At 38.1% G+C, this 19,220-nt stretch overlaps 2 protein-coding genes across 2 annotated transcripts; one reads left to right on the forward strand and one right to left on the reverse strand.

Annotated features, from left to right (window-relative positions):
- Positions 1–960: 960 nt before the first annotated feature.
- On the reverse strand, positions 961–14,368 carry LOC147490991 (uncharacterized). The gene is made up of 20 exons (XM_086566744.1): positions 14,061–14,368; positions 13,879–13,991; positions 13,506–13,581; positions 13,290–13,432; positions 12,606–12,692; positions 11,888–11,968; positions 10,891–11,098; positions 9,402–9,487; positions 8,479–8,707; positions 7,797–7,920; positions 5,635–5,771; positions 5,155–5,263; positions 4,846–4,888; positions 4,491–4,665; positions 3,707–3,777; positions 3,398–3,491; positions 2,604–2,816; positions 2,309–2,518; positions 1,621–2,007; positions 961–1,499 (listed from the first exon to the last, which is right to left on the reverse strand). Exons 1-20 carry the CDS (start codon positions 14,286–14,288, stop codon positions 1,374–1,376), a joined length of 2,940 nt encoding a protein of 979 aa, XP_086422870.1. The 5' UTR covers positions 14,289–14,368; the 3' UTR covers positions 961–1,373.
- A 1,474-nt stretch (positions 14,369–15,842) lies between these two features.
- On the forward strand, positions 15,843–16,487 carry LOC147490992 (uncharacterized). Its single transcript, XM_086567157.1, has one exon. The coding sequence runs from the start codon at positions 15,843–15,845 to the stop codon at positions 16,485–16,487; it is 645 nt and encodes a 214-aa protein (XP_086423283.1).
- Positions 16,488–19,220: the final 2,733 nt, after the last annotated feature.

A 19,220-nucleotide genomic window follows, 5' to 3' on the forward strand; every position in this document is an offset into this window, starting at 1 on the left:
AACCTCCTATTAATTAATAATTTAGAAAAGCCTCCCTAATATCACTTAAATTATATAATTATCCCTAATTATTAATAACATAATTATTCCGTATTAAAAAAATAGATGAGCTTTTCCTACATAATTACAATTACCAATTACAATTAGAATCCAAAAAAATCATGTTAACTATGAACTCGAGAGACGGGTTTTAAGACTTTAAGACTTTAGGGAAAAAAAAAAAAAAAAACAATGCGCAGCTTGGTTTGCATACTTGTATATATATATATAACAAAATTCAAACCCGACTTGGTTTTAGGTTGGGCTCATGTTAGAATATCCAAAAACCAAAAAACTCGAGCCTGTATACGTATATCTTTCAATTTTTCTATTCTTGTAAAAAATAAAATTGAGAATCTCTATTTTAGAGAGAATAATGTAATCAATCATTTTCAAATAATCAAATCTCTTTGATTTCATTAGAAGATTTCAATTTCGGTGTTTTTTACCTCCTAATTCTAAAAAAAACCCGAGAAATTTGACCAACCCGACATAACCCAACCCAACCCAAATTAGTCAGGCTAGAACTTGGGCTGAAAATTCAAAAACCAACTAGGACTTGGTCCCAGACTCAAGTTGAAACATGAGTTGGGCTCGAATTATGCCTTAACCCAACCTGCGGGCGTTGCACCCTAGTTGGGTGCACTCGGCCTAATCATTGTCTAGGTGACTAGGTCAAACAATTAAACAGAGCTTTTGTCTAGTCTTCAAGTGCGTTAAAAATAGACTCTATTGTCTTCAAGTGCGCGCCTTCGCCCTTCCAACTAGGCAAGATTTTTAGGCAGATCTGCTATTAAGTACTAACTACAAAAGTCACTGGCCCTCCAAAACTTCGAACAGTCTCCTTCCGTAACCGCGTTAAGCGTAAGACAGATGAGCAATACAAAGCATATCAAGTGCAACTTTGATAAAGATTTCATCGGCAGCCTAAGAACACTTGAAAATTATGATGACAAAGGTAGAACATCGAACAATCACCAAACATTTTCAGAGATTACATCGAACAAAAAGTGTAGCTAAGATTAGTATTAAGATTAATGAGCGGACAACCTACTATGGACAGAATTAGAAAGAGGTGCATTCCAATAGTATGCCAGGGACACCATTGGTTTCAACACAACGTTCGTATAATGCCATTTGATTTTTCCAAATTGTAGGATGTAGACGCTCATCGTAGTGGAGGAAACATATGCAGGATGTACATTTTCCCGTGCAGTCTTTAGAAATTGTCAGCTCGAGGGTAACATAGTTCTTTGGTCTTCATCTTTTCTCAAAAGATCAAGCATTTCCAAACATCTTGAAATCACATCATGTCCTCCATGCACATTCTTCTTTTACAAAACTCTGTACAGATCATTCTTTTTATATACTATGAACTCACTCTCAAGGGAGCTTACCACTTCAACTACCAACTCTTCGTTTGATCCCTTGAAATGGTCTACAATATCAGACAGAGGAACCTGCAAGATTTAGTAGGAAAATGAGTTTTGGCATCGAGTTCTATCCCAATTCTAAACTTTTAATCGTCAGTGCAGAGCTAAGTTCAATAAGTCAGTCGATATATTTCAGCTAGACACTCACTCCATCACGATTATTAAGCAACTCTACTACGCCTTCTTCTGTTGCCTGCAACGCAACAGTCCCTTCTTCGATTCCACTGATTCTACGGCATTTCCTTGAGGAAGTTTCGTCTTCTACAGGTCGGGGTTTCTTTGTGCTCACTAGTCTTTCTGAAGCAGGTTCTGTAACTGGACTGGAAGATGTATCTTCTTTCTCATTCAAGGAAGACTCGACTTCATCACAATCGTCATTTCTCTCAGAAGGGCCAGTAGGGTCGACTCCCAGAGATGGTTCAGATTTGTCATTTGGAACTTCACCCATTTTCGTACACTCTGGACTTGGAAATAATTCTGCGGACAGTCCAAGATCTTGCATTTTCAAAACTGCCTTTATTTGAGTGTAACTTACCTGTGTCACATATGAACAATTACTAACACATTGATATAAATGTGAAGACTTATTAACTGACTTCACACTTACCATATCATATAGAGGATCCTTGTCAAAAACTCATACCATGACTGACTACTTCCAGACTCACTAGTTTGCTATTCGAGAATATTATCCCTTATAAAAACTACATCAACTAGGACAATTTACTTGGGGTTAAACTTTCTCTTCAATATAAGTGAGGTACGATCAACTAGTCAAGCACTAAATATATTTTTCTTTTTTTGATTCCCAAGTAAGTATTTCATAGGTAACTTACTTGTTCAGGTAATTCCTCCTTTATTGGCTTCAACCTTTCTCTTGAGCCAACTTTAGAAATAGCACCCTGAATATTTAAATATATCTCATGAGTCATGCCAATCTCCTCACAAAATCTGTTCCAATTGATTTCATATCCTTCTTGGACAGCTTCAAAAATGTATTCGGAAACAGTACTTTCTTTTATTGGTGCTGCTCTCCCAGGGAAGTTCTGTACGGTAAAGTATCACCAAAACAGGAAAACAAGCCAATTGAGCTAAAATTTCGCAGATGAAGAAACTGTAAGGAAGACTTACAGCGATTTTCTGAAGAGTGATGCCATCCTTATGCCACATTCTCCAAGCTTCATACTTAGCAGATGTTAATTTCCTCTGGGGATTTGGTGTTGAATACATTTTATTAGCAACTTCAGTTTGTATGCTCACTGCCCGATCTAAAGAGAGGTTCAACCCTTCAGAGAAATCGCGGACATTTTGAAGAATGTGATCTCCATATGTAGTTACAAGGTGCTACATCATGCATCAACACATTTATGAGTGAGGATGGCAGTCGGATGCTTATTAAATTCATTGATGAATATGCTCCATACGTAGACAAGTAGTCAAAAGTATATGCATCAGTATAATATTTCAAAAAGACACCATCAGCATTACATGACACTTCAAAGTGGATGATACTTGTGTTCGACATTTTATTAATTAGCTTCGAATGAAGTTTCCATGCCATGTCTGAACCATGTTCATGTAACATAGGATATAATACACAGAACTCACATGGGTTCTTAAGCAGTACATTTTTCTTTCTCTTTTGCAATGGTTCATGGAAAAATCATGGAACATAATACATTAAAGAAACTTTTGTTAAACAGTGGTAAGAAGTCCATGGCCAAAAACTCCTCTATGTCACCAGCCTTGTTCTTGAGACGGGTATGAGAGTCAAAAGTTTCTATGCCTCTCGACAAAATTTTCAGAAAATTGTTCATACAATACAAAACAAGTGCAATAAACTACGCAAAGAATGTTACTGTTAGATTATTAATCAACTGGCAACTAAGCACTTGTTCACGGTTATTTAAACTGTTAAGAGATACCTGATTGACACCATCAATGTTTGCCAATCTGGCTTTGGTAGATGGGCAGCATAGTGCAATCTTCTGTATTGTTTGATCTCCACATATTGCATATCTGAATATTAAAACAAATTCCAAGTAAAGGCTCTTTGGGAAATGAATATATCTCTTATTGAACAAAGAAAAAGAGTAAACAAAACAAAAATAAATTCCACATGGCAAAGGAAGCATGTTATGGTCGTCTAGTACTTTGTCCAGCAATTTTAACAAGTGCAATCTTCTAGGATTCACTAAAAACCATTTTTTAACACCAGAACAAAATAATCTTACGGAGCTATTCCCTTGATCCTTGCAAGCTTCAGTCTCATGTCTAACAGCATGTGATAGAGTTTCACCTCAGCCTGAGACATTGAACATACATATTCAACTTCAGCTGCATCAACATTTACAGTGCTTTTTATTTTTTTCGAAAAAAAAAAACACAAACAAACAAACAAACAAACAAACAAACAAACAAAACAAAACAAAACAAAACAAAACAAAACAAAAACATTTACAGTGTTTATAGTGTGAGCATACACCGAAAGCATATCAACCGCAGACATTACGATAGAGTCACAAGCATCTCACAAGGTTCTTTTATTTGACCCATCTCGGAGTATTTATTACCAACGTTAATTAGCTGTGTCCCATGTCCTACTCATATAGGTTTCTGTGTCAGACACCAACACATGTATCTGTGTCACTGAAACTTAGCAATTTTCCAACTTTTTTATCTTTAAAAACATAGGTATCATGTCTTTACATGTATTAAAGCATTCAGGTATTTGTTTATCAACAGAAAGTAAAGTATCTAATGGTGCGTGCGTACACACTGGAGGTCATCAAGCACAGAAAAGAATAATTATGATAGATTGATGAGCATGTTAGATCCTTCTTTTCTTCCAAGTTCCTACCCATCCACAATGAATCGACTGAAGGATCTTTTATTCTAAGCAAATAGAAATATTTCACTGTTCTTGATTTTTGCTGATGAAGATAAATTTCAGTAAACCAACATGGGTTGTCTTAAAGAACCAGGGAATAGCAACTCAAACCAAGTTACATAACTAACCTCAGAAAATCCTTCACATTCTAGCGAAGCAATGTTTTTAAGATCTCCTCCAATTTTTCCAGTTGAGTTTCTATGTTCTTCCTCGTCAGGCATTTCATCTGTCACTTGCAAAACTAGCGGTGGTAGATGATCACCACTTACACTACTAAGAAACTTCACTCCTTTTGGGCTGACACTGTAAATGCAGTAATATTAAAGGCTGATACTTATAAGTTACACTACAAGGAAAAAACTGCTAACTAATACATTTAAAAAGATTAAAATTCTCAGTCATCCCACAGGAATAAATTTAGGAAATGCTGCGCAAATAGTGTAACAGTTAATGGCGAAAAACAGTAGGAAGAAAGAAGTTAACCTTACAGTTCTATACTTATCCTTCATGGTCTCCTTCAAATAACCTGTATAAATAAACAAAATTTAGTTACAAAGTGCCCTCAGATGGAAGGCTCCAGCAAATTTAACCATCCAGAGGAACACAAAGGCTTTGAATAAATAGAGCAATTTCCAAGCCAAGAAGTAGCTAAGAATTGTATAACTGGTCGCAGATTACACAAACTATAAGCTGACTTCTAGGAAGAACCCAGACCAACAAAATAGTAAGCTTAGTTATGATTGTAGACTTGTGGACATGTATAAAAGACAAGTCTTATATTTGTTAAGATACCTTTAGAAATCAATTGATCAGCAAGTGCTTTCCAACAATCTGATGAAAAATATTTTCCAAGTCCATGGAGTGGAAGCTTATCATATTGATTCTCAATAACTTTTTTTGACTGCGAGACAAATATATTGTCAGTATATTTTACTACACAACACAACACTATGAAATCAAGAAAATTATAAAACCCCAATCACTGAAAGAAATCCTACATATATTAAATTATCAACTACATATCAGGAACACATGTAATGTATCGAATAGCCAATCTGATTATGCATATCCGAGAGAGCAAAAAGAGTGAAAGGTGATAAATAAGAAAAATGCTTGATAAACTCCATCTCTTATTTATCTATCGAAATGAAGGTTATACTGCAGTTCTGATCCTGAGATAAGATGAAAAGAAAAACCCCTATACACTCACTTGTAGGAGGGCATGCTACAGAACTACCAAGAAAGATAATGGTTACACAAAGATTAACATACACGAGAACCCCGTAGTACGTCAATGGGCATATTGAGGCCCCAACGACCGCCACAAGATCCTATGCACGACATCAACAAATAAACTTCTCTGGACATGTCACGCTCCTTTTTTATGTTGTTACAGTTATCACAATTACCTGCAAAACGAATAAACATTTGACTGAAAATCCATAAAATACTTCATGAGTACATGGGTAAAAGTGAAAAAATAACAACAATAACAATTGTAACATAAGAATACTATGAAACAAGAAAAGGGTATCACATACTATCAGCAGTTCAGCACTGGTAAAGGACCGCAAACCAGTAAAAGAAACAGAGTGTATAGTGTCTTTAGTTTGTCAACGGTACATTTATCACCAGAGTGAAGCAAATCATATAGGATGCTAAAGGTTTTTGAAGGGATGCTATATTACGGTGTAACAACTAATCTCATTAAGAATGAACAAGTTCTATTTTTCCCAAAATTCGTTGCAGGACAACCTAGATGTTGATTGTAGCAAAATGACTTGGCCTCAGATACAGAACATGTGATAATATATTGCAGAACATTGAGATAAATATAATCTGCAACATGGTATCTCCTAGGCTACACAGACTGACACATTTCTGATTTAAGCTACCCGGGTTCTACCATGTACTCCAGCCAATTGAGTGGGCATCTGATGGGAATCATGTGGTGGACCTGTCCAAGTTCAAGCCCATGTCTTTATTTTATTATTTCTATTTATTTTATTTGTTGGTCCACGTGTCATTATACTAGCAAAAGTTATATTGATAATAGCAAAAGTTACAATTACCAAGGACTCACTCTGACTTTATAAGGAGAGAACATGACACGAGTCTCCTAGTTGTTGAATGTGGGCCTAAATACCACTACACAATACTACTAATACTAACACTTAGACACAATAAAAGACAACTAACACCTGACACTTTCAACACTCCCCCTCAAGCCGAAATATACATATTATGTCTATTTCAGGTTTGCAAATACAATAAGTAATCAATAGATAACACTTACCCTTGAGCATATACAGAGATACCACAAAAGGTATCCCTTCCAATTACAAAGATATAAATCTCTAATCGCCATCCACAAGCATCATCCTCGAATTCGCTCCCACAACACATTAACAAACAAAAAGAAAGGCTCCGGACTGGTAGATCTCGGTAGCTCCAACAACAAATGCACCTCGTATAAAGGTGGCTCAAGAACTAGGTGCTCCGAAAAATGGAAGAGCTTGGCCAACAAGATGAAAAACCGAGACCTAGGTGTATATGGAATTATGTATACACCATGTGTTATTATATGATCCTTATCATATGGTAATGGTGTATTGCAAGTGCCGACTAGAAAAGTCGGTAAAACCTTTGGGTGATGATACCAGAGGTCTGGGGCTCAAATCCCGCCAGTATCAAAGAGTTACTGATCTCATTTAAAACAGGTTTGCCAATCAAAAAAAAAAAAAAAAATGGTGTATTCGAATTTTAATCAACCTCAACTAATCAAAGACAAATTATTTTACAATTTTACACATCGTAGTTGGTCCTATATATACTTATTATTAATTTATGTAATAAGTAGGACATATAAAACTCTATTGGGAAAATTTTGAAATCATTATCTTACAAATTTCTCGAAATTACTAATCTCGTACATTAGCCCAAGTCGGGACTGGAAAATTTTATTATTTTAGCACGATAATTAATTTATCGCGTATCAATTTAACAAGGTTCACGTGTTATTATACTATTGATTTGTTTTGTTTTCAAGCAAACCCTAGGTTATAAATAAGGGCTTGTAATGGAATCGAAGGCTGGTTGATTTGCAATTAATGAAAAAATTGTTACAACTGAAGTTTTTAGGGTTTATCCTTGTTCCCCTAATTATAATTTAGTTGACTATCTATTAAATTATAAATTGATGTTGAATAATGTAATCGGAGTTTCCGCCAACTATATCACATCATTATCACAAGAAAGCAATATAACAAAATATTATAATCAGATTTTCAATAAGACTGACAAATGAAAGAAGTAAACAACTCGTGAAGATTCACAAACTTAAAGGTAAAACACATACAATGAGTAAAAAAGTAACGTGTTTTATGTTTGGTCCACACAACACATATAAAACGAAACTCAGATTAACAACAAACCACAATCACTGGATGCAGATTTCTCGCCGAAATACTCTAGCAAGAACTTCCTGCGGCAACTTGTCAACAAGCAATACTTTTGTGCTGCCATCAAAGATTCGATAATAGCTTCTCTCTGAATTCCCTGAATTTAGTTTCAAAAATACTGCCTTAGTAAAACAAGGTTTGCTGCATAAAGAACTTCAAATGTGAAATTGATCTTTAAGGTTTACTTTTAAAACACGAGTTTTTTCGGTGGAAAGTCTGAAAATGAACATCCTTGTGAGAATGCAGATTGTCAATTGGTCAATTTTAATCCTAAAAGGAGCAATAGAATATACATTCATTCCATGTTAGTTTTCGGTTTTCCATTAAGAAACAATACGTAATGTGGGAACAGGTGTTCAAATGGTTCGTGGTTGAAAAATTCGAAGACTGTAGACATTTTGACATCAATTGATCTAAAAAAGGAACTTAAATTAAAGCACTGGGAGGGAAAGTATCTTACTACAGATGGATTTCCACCTAAAACACTTATTTGTTTTTTAAGGGAGAACATATAATAGTGGAGTCTTTGGATAATCCTCCATTCAACTGATCCATTCCTATTTCCTGGATCAGTTTTTCGCACATTTTCTTAACTTATATACAATGAAGGCTATTACTTGGCCTGACCAGCTAGGAGAAAAAATTAGCGACATACTTGTGATTCTCCACAAAAGAAATCAGCCTTCGCAAAATCACTTCTTGTATAGTACAGCCAACAGATAGAAGCTAAGCCATCTCTGCCACAGCGTCCACTTTCCTGATAATAAGATTCCAGACTTTTGGGACAACCATAGTGTATCACACACCTTATGTTTGGTTTATCAATTCCCATGCCAAAAGCTACAGTTGCAACCATGACATGCACTTCATCTCGTATGAACGACCTGTAATGCCAAGTACAGAAGCTTAGTGGCACATGACAGGGGAAATGACTATATCATGCTTGTGCAACATGAACTCCAAACAAATGGAAAAGAAAGCATTCAAAAGAGATCAAAAGAAGATCTTAAAGTTGATGCATTCATAAAGATTTCTTTTCAAGGGATAGCTACCACATGTGTAAAGTAAGGATGCAAATGCTACACCGCGAGGCTAAGTTTGAATGCAATGATACCTGGCCTAATCAAAATTACCAAAAGGCAATTGCTAGGCGGCTTAAGTACACCCATAATTTGCCAATATAACAGCAGTGCAGTCAAATTTTCAGAAAAGTGCAACATGTTTGAGGTAAATGAAGTGGTAGGAAGAATTATAATAAAGAAATTCAAAAGTAAAATTGAATGGAAAACTAGGATTATGTTGGTGACATTGATGACCGCAATCAAAGGCTATATGTGCTGACTTTTAAATAAATAACACAAAACTTATTTAAGATCATGTTCATCATATAACGCATATAAGCAGTACAGTATTACACTTAGCCAAAAAGTGACTCTACTTTGCAAATTTCCATATATTAAGCCCCTAGCACTAGCTTCCTGGTGACAAGGAAAAGTGTATGTCTACTTTATAAAAATGAGCCTGTAAGACCTGTATTGACAAAAATAAAAAGACTTGCTATCTGAATTAATGAAGAACCTGTGGGACTCCTCACGATCTTTACCAGACATCTGACCATGATAAATTCCAGCCTTGATTCCTTTGTCCTGGAGTGACATGTAAATCTGAAAAAGGACTACTGTTAATTTGACCCCTATAACCGAGACAATCAAAAGATGGTAGCACACTACTAGAGAGATTATGAAGAAAGCTATAATTTCTTGAGAAAAGAAAATGATGATAGAGAATCTAATAATGGTATCGGACTAGAAGCCTTCGCTTGGTGCAGGCAAAGAATTGCTTGAACTTTTACTTACACCGCTCTCATCCAAATACCTTTCTAAACCATTTTCTTACCATTTGAATGCCCACTTGGAGGCAAAGTGTTCGTGCCACCTCCACCTCCACATAACTTGAACGATCTCTCACTTGGAGACTCAAAACATCTAAAGGACCTGATGCATTCATGGCTTCACACACCTTCACTTTCAGGATACTGGATTACTGATGATGTTATGACTCCTCATTTCTTATTTATAGTATATAAATTACTAAATTTGTCTATATGCTTTTTGACCGACGTTAGGAGGTCTTCTTGGGATTAGGGGGGTGAAAAACATATGGATGTCCACTGCCAAAAAAAAGTGTCACACTTTCTTCACTCCAATTTTTCCTCTTCTTCCTCTCGCTCCACCCAAATTACAAGCCCTGCAAAACGAAATCTATGTCGAAATTCTCCTCATTCCAAGCTTTCACCAACTCGAATAATTCCTTCATCCCCAATTCCCCATAACCCCATTAACTTTCCAAGAAAGTCTTTAACTACTTTTGTCGATCCGCCAACAATGAATTCTTCCATCACCATTAACGACCAATAAAAGCATCGCTTCTATCTCACCTAACGAGTCTCCCCACCTAATGTCAGTTTACACCGCCCTTGCGATTTTCTAGTGTTAATTACTCGATGAGTTACAACTGATGAACTCATGGTCAGTTGAAAATGCATAATTACTTATTAGTTGTATTTGCATACTAATTAGGGTGTATGCAGAAAAATACACTTTTTGGCATGGTTAAACTTGTAGGAAACAAGTGAAAACTGTAGGAAGCATGTAATACACGGTTACCTAAACTAAAGCTCAAACCCTGAGCCCAACAACCGCCTGCATCTGTGAGTCTGTGACTCCATAAAAATACTTCATCCCTCCATTCGTACTTGATAACCGATTAAGTAATATTTGGTCCATGAAAATCATCCATTTGTATACAAGTAAATGTTAACCCACAAAAAACAATTAATTTATCCATAACTAAAAGAAGGTGTTTTTTTTCGCTAATCTTTTTTTTTCGCTAGCCCTAACTAATAGAAGTTAAAGAATTACAATTGATCCATATTATCCATATCAAAATCGATCTACAGATAAGAATGTATAATTAAGCATTGCAATAATATTCTTTCCACAAAAGGCACAAACCTCATTTGAACGAAAAGACAATAATACTAAGAAATCTAACATATTGAGCCTACCTGCTTGGTATCTTTGACTGTTGTACAATATATGATAATTGAACCAGCAGAAGTTAAGTATTTCGATATTTCTTCCACAAGTTCATCCATAAGTGGAAGACTTCGACCAAAACACTTGACACCATAGAAAAGATTTGCACGATCAAATGAACCTTTTGAAATAAATGGGTCCTTCATCTTCAAGGAGGAGATAATGTCCCTTCTTACTCTGAAAAAATTAACATTTTTCTACAGTGAACACCATTAAAGAAACATATCTGAACTACAAAATTCCAGGAAATCACGTAGGGACAATATCAAACCTAGGGAGTGACACATTTGAACTTAAATAAGTATTTGCAAGAGCCTATTTACAAAAATCATCACAGTAGTAACTTAAAAAGAATAAGAAATGTTTGTGGATAAGAGTTGGCACCACTTCTAAACCTTGTGTCATTCCACTAAGAGCCTTTGTTAATTGTACAATGACTAGCCGATTAGTAGGTATAAACTGGGCTAAGTCGGATTGGGATATGGCAAAATAGTAATGGGCGGGGATGGCTGGTTTGTCTTCAGGGTTGAAACAGCTGAGCTAAAAGGAGGGCCAAAACCAGTCCCAAGTTGTAGAACTGCTCTGGCTTTAAGGTTATTGCAGGTTATGTCATTTCTCATGAACTCCTAAACCTTCATATGCATTATCAATGGCACCTTAGAAATGCATTCTCACACACCTCAAAGAAAAAGAAAAAGAAAATACTGGTACTCATCTTACTCATCTCTCATTTATTGTACTAGTTTCTTCACCTTTCCAATCTCCAGGTGCATAATAATCAGCACTAAACATAGAAATGTTAATATCTTGATTTAACTGAGAATACAGCAAACTACATAAAAGATTTTAGATCTTGCTGTGCTAGAGTTACTTGTAGGATAAGAACTCTAGCAAAAGTTCAAAAACATAAGGATATTATTGAATAAATAAAATCCTCGGACTAATTATTATGAAGAAAATACTTACTTCTCAGTAGCAGTTGCAGTTAAACCTATAAAGGGTATGTCTAAGAGACCACGCAAGCTGTCTAGTTGTTTGTATTCTTTCCTGCAAAAGAAATAACAAGTCAGCCCATATGATGAAATATAAAATTTAACCTGTTCACAATATTAAAAAAAAAATGTGGGATAGCGCCAAGAGCATATAGAGGATACAACAGAACTAATCCAAGGAACCAAAAAAAACATGCATGCGCATCTCAGCTGAAGGCTACAAGAGAGAATTCACAGCTTGTGGTGGATAGGTTATTTTACTCTAAACTCTAAAGACAGACACAGACAATGGATTATGCACAAGACAGCAGTCTAGCAAAGTTGTTTTACCATATTGTGCATCCACAACAGTGGATATATCTACAATTTAAAGTATAAAGAAACTACGATATTTATTTGCAATAACTATACAGCCAAGGGAATAACATGATATGTCATATAAGACAACCAAACAAATATATACACTTTCCAGTTCTCACAAAGTTAAATTGCAAAAAAGAAGAGTCAATATTAAAAGTAGGTAACACAATCAAGACGAATAATTAAAATACTAATAACAAGCAAGCACAAGGGAAAATTGAATTTGGTGACAAAAAACTTGCTCAAATTGAGTTTATCATAGATAAGCCCCAAACCACCAAGCGAAGTAGGGCAATAAGAACCTCGGGGATACTGATGTGTGCACGTGATACCTGAAATCGTGACCCCACTCTGAAATGCAATGTGCTTCATCAACAGCCAACAAACAGATTCCCGTTTGTAACAAATTAGACCAAAACCTACAATACCGTATGAAAAAAGAATAAATATTACATTTAAATGAATCTTGGCTACCAACATGTAATAGAATAAATCCAATTCATAAAGCAACATAAATCTTACTTGAGTAAACTACCAGTAGAGACTAAAATCATACTTACTGATTGGGACCTTAGGGCATATGTCCCTGTATTTAAAAGTTAGGGTTGTGAGCATCATAACCATTGATGTCATCATCATCTAAGCCAATTCTGAGTTTGTGGTCAGATAGATTTAACATAATCCTAAATTCAACTCCATCTACAGCCATGTAATCTCATGCATTTTTGTGTCCTGAAATCTAGTCCCACTACATTATTTCAACATAATCACACACTCGTGTTTTACCATCACGAGTCATTTTATCAATGGTTTTACGATTCATTCTGTCCTTCTCCATCATGCCACAATCACGTTCGACAGTTTCCTCTCCAGTGCCTCAAGGAATTAAAAGAACTGAGAATCCAGTATTTCACTATTTGGCTAAAAAGAGCAGGGGAACTATATGAAGTAAAATACAAACACATTTTCACAACTTCTAGCTAAATGATAGGTAGGATACAGATAGGTTCTAGTACCCGCGAGAAAGAGTGCAAGCCCTCTCAGGTGTAATGTATAAGATATCAAACCGACCACTTTCCGCATTTGAATAGACGGTGGAATCTCTCTGAGTGCTTCCAAGGTATTCAGCCTTTATTCCCCGTTGTTTTAAACTCATGACCTAATTTCATTTGCAAAAAAGTCAGCATCAGAATGGAAACTTCTTTAGAATAGAAAAGTCAACAAAGATCTACCTGGTCTTGCATCAGAGATAGAAGAGGGCTAACGACTACAGCAGTCTTTCCCGTAACGAGCGGAGGAATTTGGTAACTGCAGTAACACATAATTGATACAAAGATGGTGAACAGAATACAATGATGAGAAACACTGGAAAAATAACTCCTTCATAAAGCACCTCCCACTCCAGCACTCAAAAAGGTCAGAGGATCTCTTCCCACTCTTTCAGTACTTGAGCCTTCTATTATAGATTGAAATTGTTCTAAATGTACGTAGAATCAGAACATAGAAACATTCACAACAAAACTCACTACCTCAAAAACCCTTCATTTTTCTATGTCGAATAAATAAAGTTCATAAAGATCAATTCTTTTTTATAAAATTTCTTACCACAATGATTTCCCACTCCCAGTAGCCATAACCACCAATGCATCCCTTCCTTGTAAAACCATCTCAATAATTTCCTTCTGTAACGGTCGAAACGAGGTATACCCAAAGTATTTCTACACCAAAACAACCAAAAAATGAGTTAAATGAAACAAAGCAAGTAAAGGGGGGTTAGAGAAACTGACCTTGAGTGTTGTTAACATCTTTTCTTCTATGTTGGTGTTCATTGCAATGGTTTGTTGAACAGAAGAAGAAGAAGAAGAAGAAGAGAGAGACACACAAGGGTTTCTAGAAGTTGGACATAGAAAACTGTCAAGTGAAGTGTAGTTTAGTTTCCCGCGTTTTTCTTCATAGTTTGGGCTCAGCCCAAACATTATTGTTGATGTGTTGATGTTGTTGATGGCCCAGTTCATTGTGTCGCATTACTAGCTCTGTACATACTGCAACCGGAATGTTCTTGTTTAAAGCTTAATTGTTATTAAGGAAATTTCATTATGAACAGTATGGCGTAATGGCTATGGCTAAGGCTAAGTGGCTAACTAGGGCAGACTTTAAATTTGGGGTGATTTCTCAAATAGAACATGATAATGTAAATTCCTTCTCAATTAGACCATGACCACACATTTTGACTTTTCAAAGGTATTTTTGACTGTTTTGCTCTTGGTTGTATTTTGAGACAAAACCGACGTGGAACTGCTACACTCTCTGACCTACCTGGTACACGCAATCTCTAGGTGTACTTGGTGATTGTGACTGACCACAACGAATTAGCCGTTCGATTACCCGAGTGATACGTGTCGCCAACATTATTTGGATAAAAATATAAATGAAGTAGTCGAAGTTAAGTCGGATATATTATGTAGCAATTGTTATAACTACTATCAGCAACATTATTTTTACCCATTACTTATTTTCGTTTCACACAAAAGGGAATAGTATCCTAACATGAACCTTGATATTTGGTCCAACCTTCAAAAGTTTAGACAAGTATCCACTTTTGTTTAAGGTTTTCAGTTTTCTTGGTTTTTTCTTCCTCCCTCCTATTTGAAATGGAAGAGAACATCACACATTCACATAAAAAAAGTGTATGGGAGTAATATTCTCATTAAAGAATATTAAGCACGCATTAAGCATAAGTAATGATCGCAGCGCAAGTAGGACATCGTCCTCCAAGATCGACTCGCAAGCAGCTTGCTTTATGTAGGTGGTACATTTCAAGCTCGCTCAAGAGCGTTCCAAGAAGATTGAACGACCTAAAGCAAAACGCTTCGGATAAAGACACTTTCCCTAATCCAAGGGTAATCATTACCAAAGTCATACATGTACTTCTGATTACCGGGAATTATGAACTACTGCACCCACTCCCAATGATCACCGCCTTCCTACCAGAACCAACCTAACACTCATTCGTAATCTCCACCCTACATATGCATACGAGAGTACACGTGTCTCAAAGAGCAATACTCTCTTATACCTATAAATACCACCTATATGAACTACGTGAGACCTGATTCTTCTCTCCCCCCAAAATCAAGAGAAGATACATAGGCAACTCGCTCCTCAGCGAACTCGGTCTTTCCCAAATCCAAACCCCTTCTTCTTCTTCCCCTATAAATGTAAAGGAAAAACGCTCCTTTATATTGACACCGTCTGTAGTCTCGATTACTTGAGACACCAATTTCACACAAATCAAAACTCAAAAACCAAAACTCTCAAGCCCACGAAGCATGGCAAGCCTCGAAGCTCAAGTTCAAAGCCTCGCAAACCAGCTAGGTTTAACAAATGAGAGCATTTCCTTGCTCCGACAGGAAAATGTTGCTCTTCGTGCACAAGTAGATGCACAGCAACAACCAGCGGGGAACGTCGCTGAGAACAGCATCAATGAAGTTAATTAGCAAATTAACGAACTATCGCAATGAATCGGCCAAAGCGCAGTGAGAAAGAACGCAACCCAGATCGTCCAGAAAATGCTTAAGACGTACCGCGCATCACCATTCACCACGGAGGTGCTAAATAAACCCTCTCCTCAGGATTTCGTTCAGCCACGTTTTCCGATGTACGACGGCAGCACATGCCCCGGTCAGCATGTGGCTCGTTATATCCAAAGCTTGGCCCTCCATAGTGCACCAGAGTTCGATCACCTCCACTGTCGTTTGTTCCCAGCCAGTCTCAAAGATGGCGCACTCGATTGGTTATTCTTACTCGAGCCAGACTCGATAAAGACCTTCGAGCAACTTACCGATTCATTTGCTAGCCAATATGTGCACAATAGACGTAAGAAAGCTGATCTGGATTCGCTGTTCCAACTCTCACTTGGCGAAGACGAAACAATTCGTGAATTCTTAGGTCGGTTCAAAGCCGAACTACTGTGTATGGAATCAGGACTGAAGGAGTCTTTCGCCACCTTGGCATTCTACAACGTTTGCCGTATGCGCAACACGGCAATCGCCAGATCGCTGATGAAAGAGCGTCCTGAGACTTTATCTGAGTTATATGCTCGAGTCGATAAGTATATAAAGTTGCAGGAAGGCCTGAAACGTCAAGGCCTACCAGAAGAAGAAGAGGTCGTAGCAATATCAGATGACCACCCAGTCTCCAAAAAGCGCCCTTGACAGCAAGAGCAAAAACCGAGTAACAGAATGAACAATAACCGAGAGTTCGTCGTCCTGACACGCTCTCCTAGTTACATCTTAGAAAAGATCAAGCGAGCTTCATACTTCCGACCTGATGTGGGGCAACCAGTGGACCGACCTGACAAGCCGTACTGCGCATTTCACCGAGCCAAGTGTCACGAGACTGATACATGCTGGGGCTAAAGCACTACCTCCAAGATCTTATCGAAGCAGGGCATATCAAACAGTATACTAACATAGCCGACAACGACTTACACCATAAGCTCATGGCTCGCTGAGTGCGCAGTAGATCCCCACCCCGCCGGGACCATCACAAGGTTCAAGCTCACTCCGCGCGGGGGCGTCCCGAGGCGTGGATCGTTCGCCATGAGCGCCCGACAAAGACTCATCAGATCGCGACAACGCAAGAACTATTCATATGATCACTTTCCCAGATGATTTTGTGACATCTTCCAAAGAGAAACGCAGACGTGTCGGTGCCCTTCAAAAAGTTTATCATTTTTCTTCACAAGCGTTACACGCTCCGCGAAGTTCAAGTCGCAACGCAGGGGATATTACGTTCACTGAGGCGGACCTCAACAAGGTTTGCCTCCCTCACAACGATGTACTTGTTGTCCATGTCAAGATCAGCGACTGGACAGTCAAACACATCCTGATAGACCCTGATAGTTCGTGCGACATCTTGTTCTATCATATTATTCAAGAAATGAACTTACCTAAGTCAGTCTTTATAGATCTGATCACTCCTCTTTATGGGTTTAATGGCTCCAGGGCCGACCCAATTGGCGATATCATACTCCTAGTTTCAGTGGGATCTAGAGAGGACAAAGTCAGCTTCCATACACACTTCAGCGTTCTAGACATTAAGTCGTCCTATAATGTTATTCTAGGGCGGCGCTGGATTCATCAAATGCAAGTTATACCATCCACGTTGCATCAAGTTCTCTGCTTCCCAGGCCCAAGAGGTATGATGGAGCTTCGAAGCAATCAACTTGAAGCTTATCATTGTAATCAAATCCTCTCTGCAAATAAGACCGCTGACCTGCATACTCACACAAGGAACGAGCCCACCAGTTATACAATGGCCAAAGACCTGGTTATCGAGGTCAGAGCCAAAGCATCAAAACAACACGCTGGGGGCTCCACCAAGAAGGTTCAGTCGTCTGTTCCAACTCCAGAAGTCAATCCAACCATTGTCGCTCCACCAGGTCGGATCCCAGAAGTCACATCAGTTGTTGTCAATCCAGTAGTCAAGACCCCAGAAGTCACCACCGCTGTTGTTGTTCCACCAGTTAGCACCCCAAAAGTCGCGCCGTCATGTTTCATGCAACAAATATCAATTCCGAAAGTCACTCCAGACTCTGTTGTCATGACCACAGAGGCCATTCCAACCCCTGTTGTCGTCGCCACAGATATCGCTCCAGCTCGTGCAGCCAATTCCACTCTCCCTCAGATCGATAAAGTATCACCATCTGAGGAAGCATCAGCGCCAAAGACAACATCTCAACATGTAGACAGAGAATGAGTGAACCTAGGAACTGAAGATGATCCCAAGTTCGTATATGTAGGGGCTAACCTTGACCCCACACTCAAGGCCCAGCTTGTAAACTTTTTGGCCATGAATAAAGATGTTTTAAACGCAGTGGTATGTCGATGTGCTTGGAATAGATCCTAATCTTTGCGTGTCATAGACTAAATGTGAACCCAATGCCGGACCGGTTAAATCAACGACCTCGATGACTATCCCTGCGATTCCAGAAAGCTATCAATGATGAAGTCGACAAACTTAAACAAGTTAGGTTCATTAGAAAAGTAGACTATCCAGACTGGATCGCTAACATTGTCGCAGTTCCAAAAAAAAGTCTTTGCATCGACTTCACGAACGTTAATCAGGAAACGCCAAAGGATAGCTTCCCCCTACCTTGCATAGACCGACTTGTAGATCAGACGTGTGGCCATGAGCTCCTCTCTTTCATGGACGCGTATAGTGGATACAACTAAATCCCACTCGCTGAAGAAGATCAAGAAAAAACATCATTCATCACAGAACAATGAATCTATTGTTACAATGTCCTCCCTTCGGGTAAGAGCGTTGGCATGCGTGTCGGCGTCGTCAAATCGACATGTTCCAAGACATGTTAGGTGACACCATGGAAGTCTACATTGAGGACATGGTCGTCAAAAGCAAGAAAGTGGAAGACCACCTTACTCATCTCGAGAAAGCATTCTCCATGTTGCACCGAACGCGAATGAAGCTTAATCCTGAGAAATGTCTCTTTGGAGCGTCCTCCGGGAAGTTCCTTGGATACCAAGTATCACAAAGAGGGATCGAAGCTAATCCAGACCAAATCTGAGCGTTTTTGGACATGCCTGATCCCGAGACAAAGAAGCAAATTCAGAAGTTGTCTGGAATGGTCGCGACACTCAACCGATTTATATCAAGGGCATCAGACAAGTGCCGACCTTTCTTGCAACTTCTCAAAAAGGGTGAGCAGTTTTCGTAGAACGATCAATGCCACCAAGTGTTTTCCACCCTCAAAGAGTACCTAACTACACCCCCCCGTCCTGGCCAAGCCTAAGGATGGCGAAACGCTGGGGATATATTTGGCGATATCAGATTTTGCTATCAGCTCGGTTCTTTTCAAAGAAGAAAACAATTAAGAGAAACCGATCTATTTTACAAGTAAGACGCTCACTCCAGCTGAAAAGAAT

This window comes from Coptis chinensis, chromosome 6 (genome assembly GCF_015680905.1).
Source record: "Coptis chinensis isolate HL-2020 chromosome 6, ASM1568090v1, whole genome shotgun sequence".
Taxonomy (NCBI): domain Eukaryota; kingdom Viridiplantae; phylum Streptophyta; class Magnoliopsida; order Ranunculales; family Ranunculaceae; genus Coptis; species Coptis chinensis.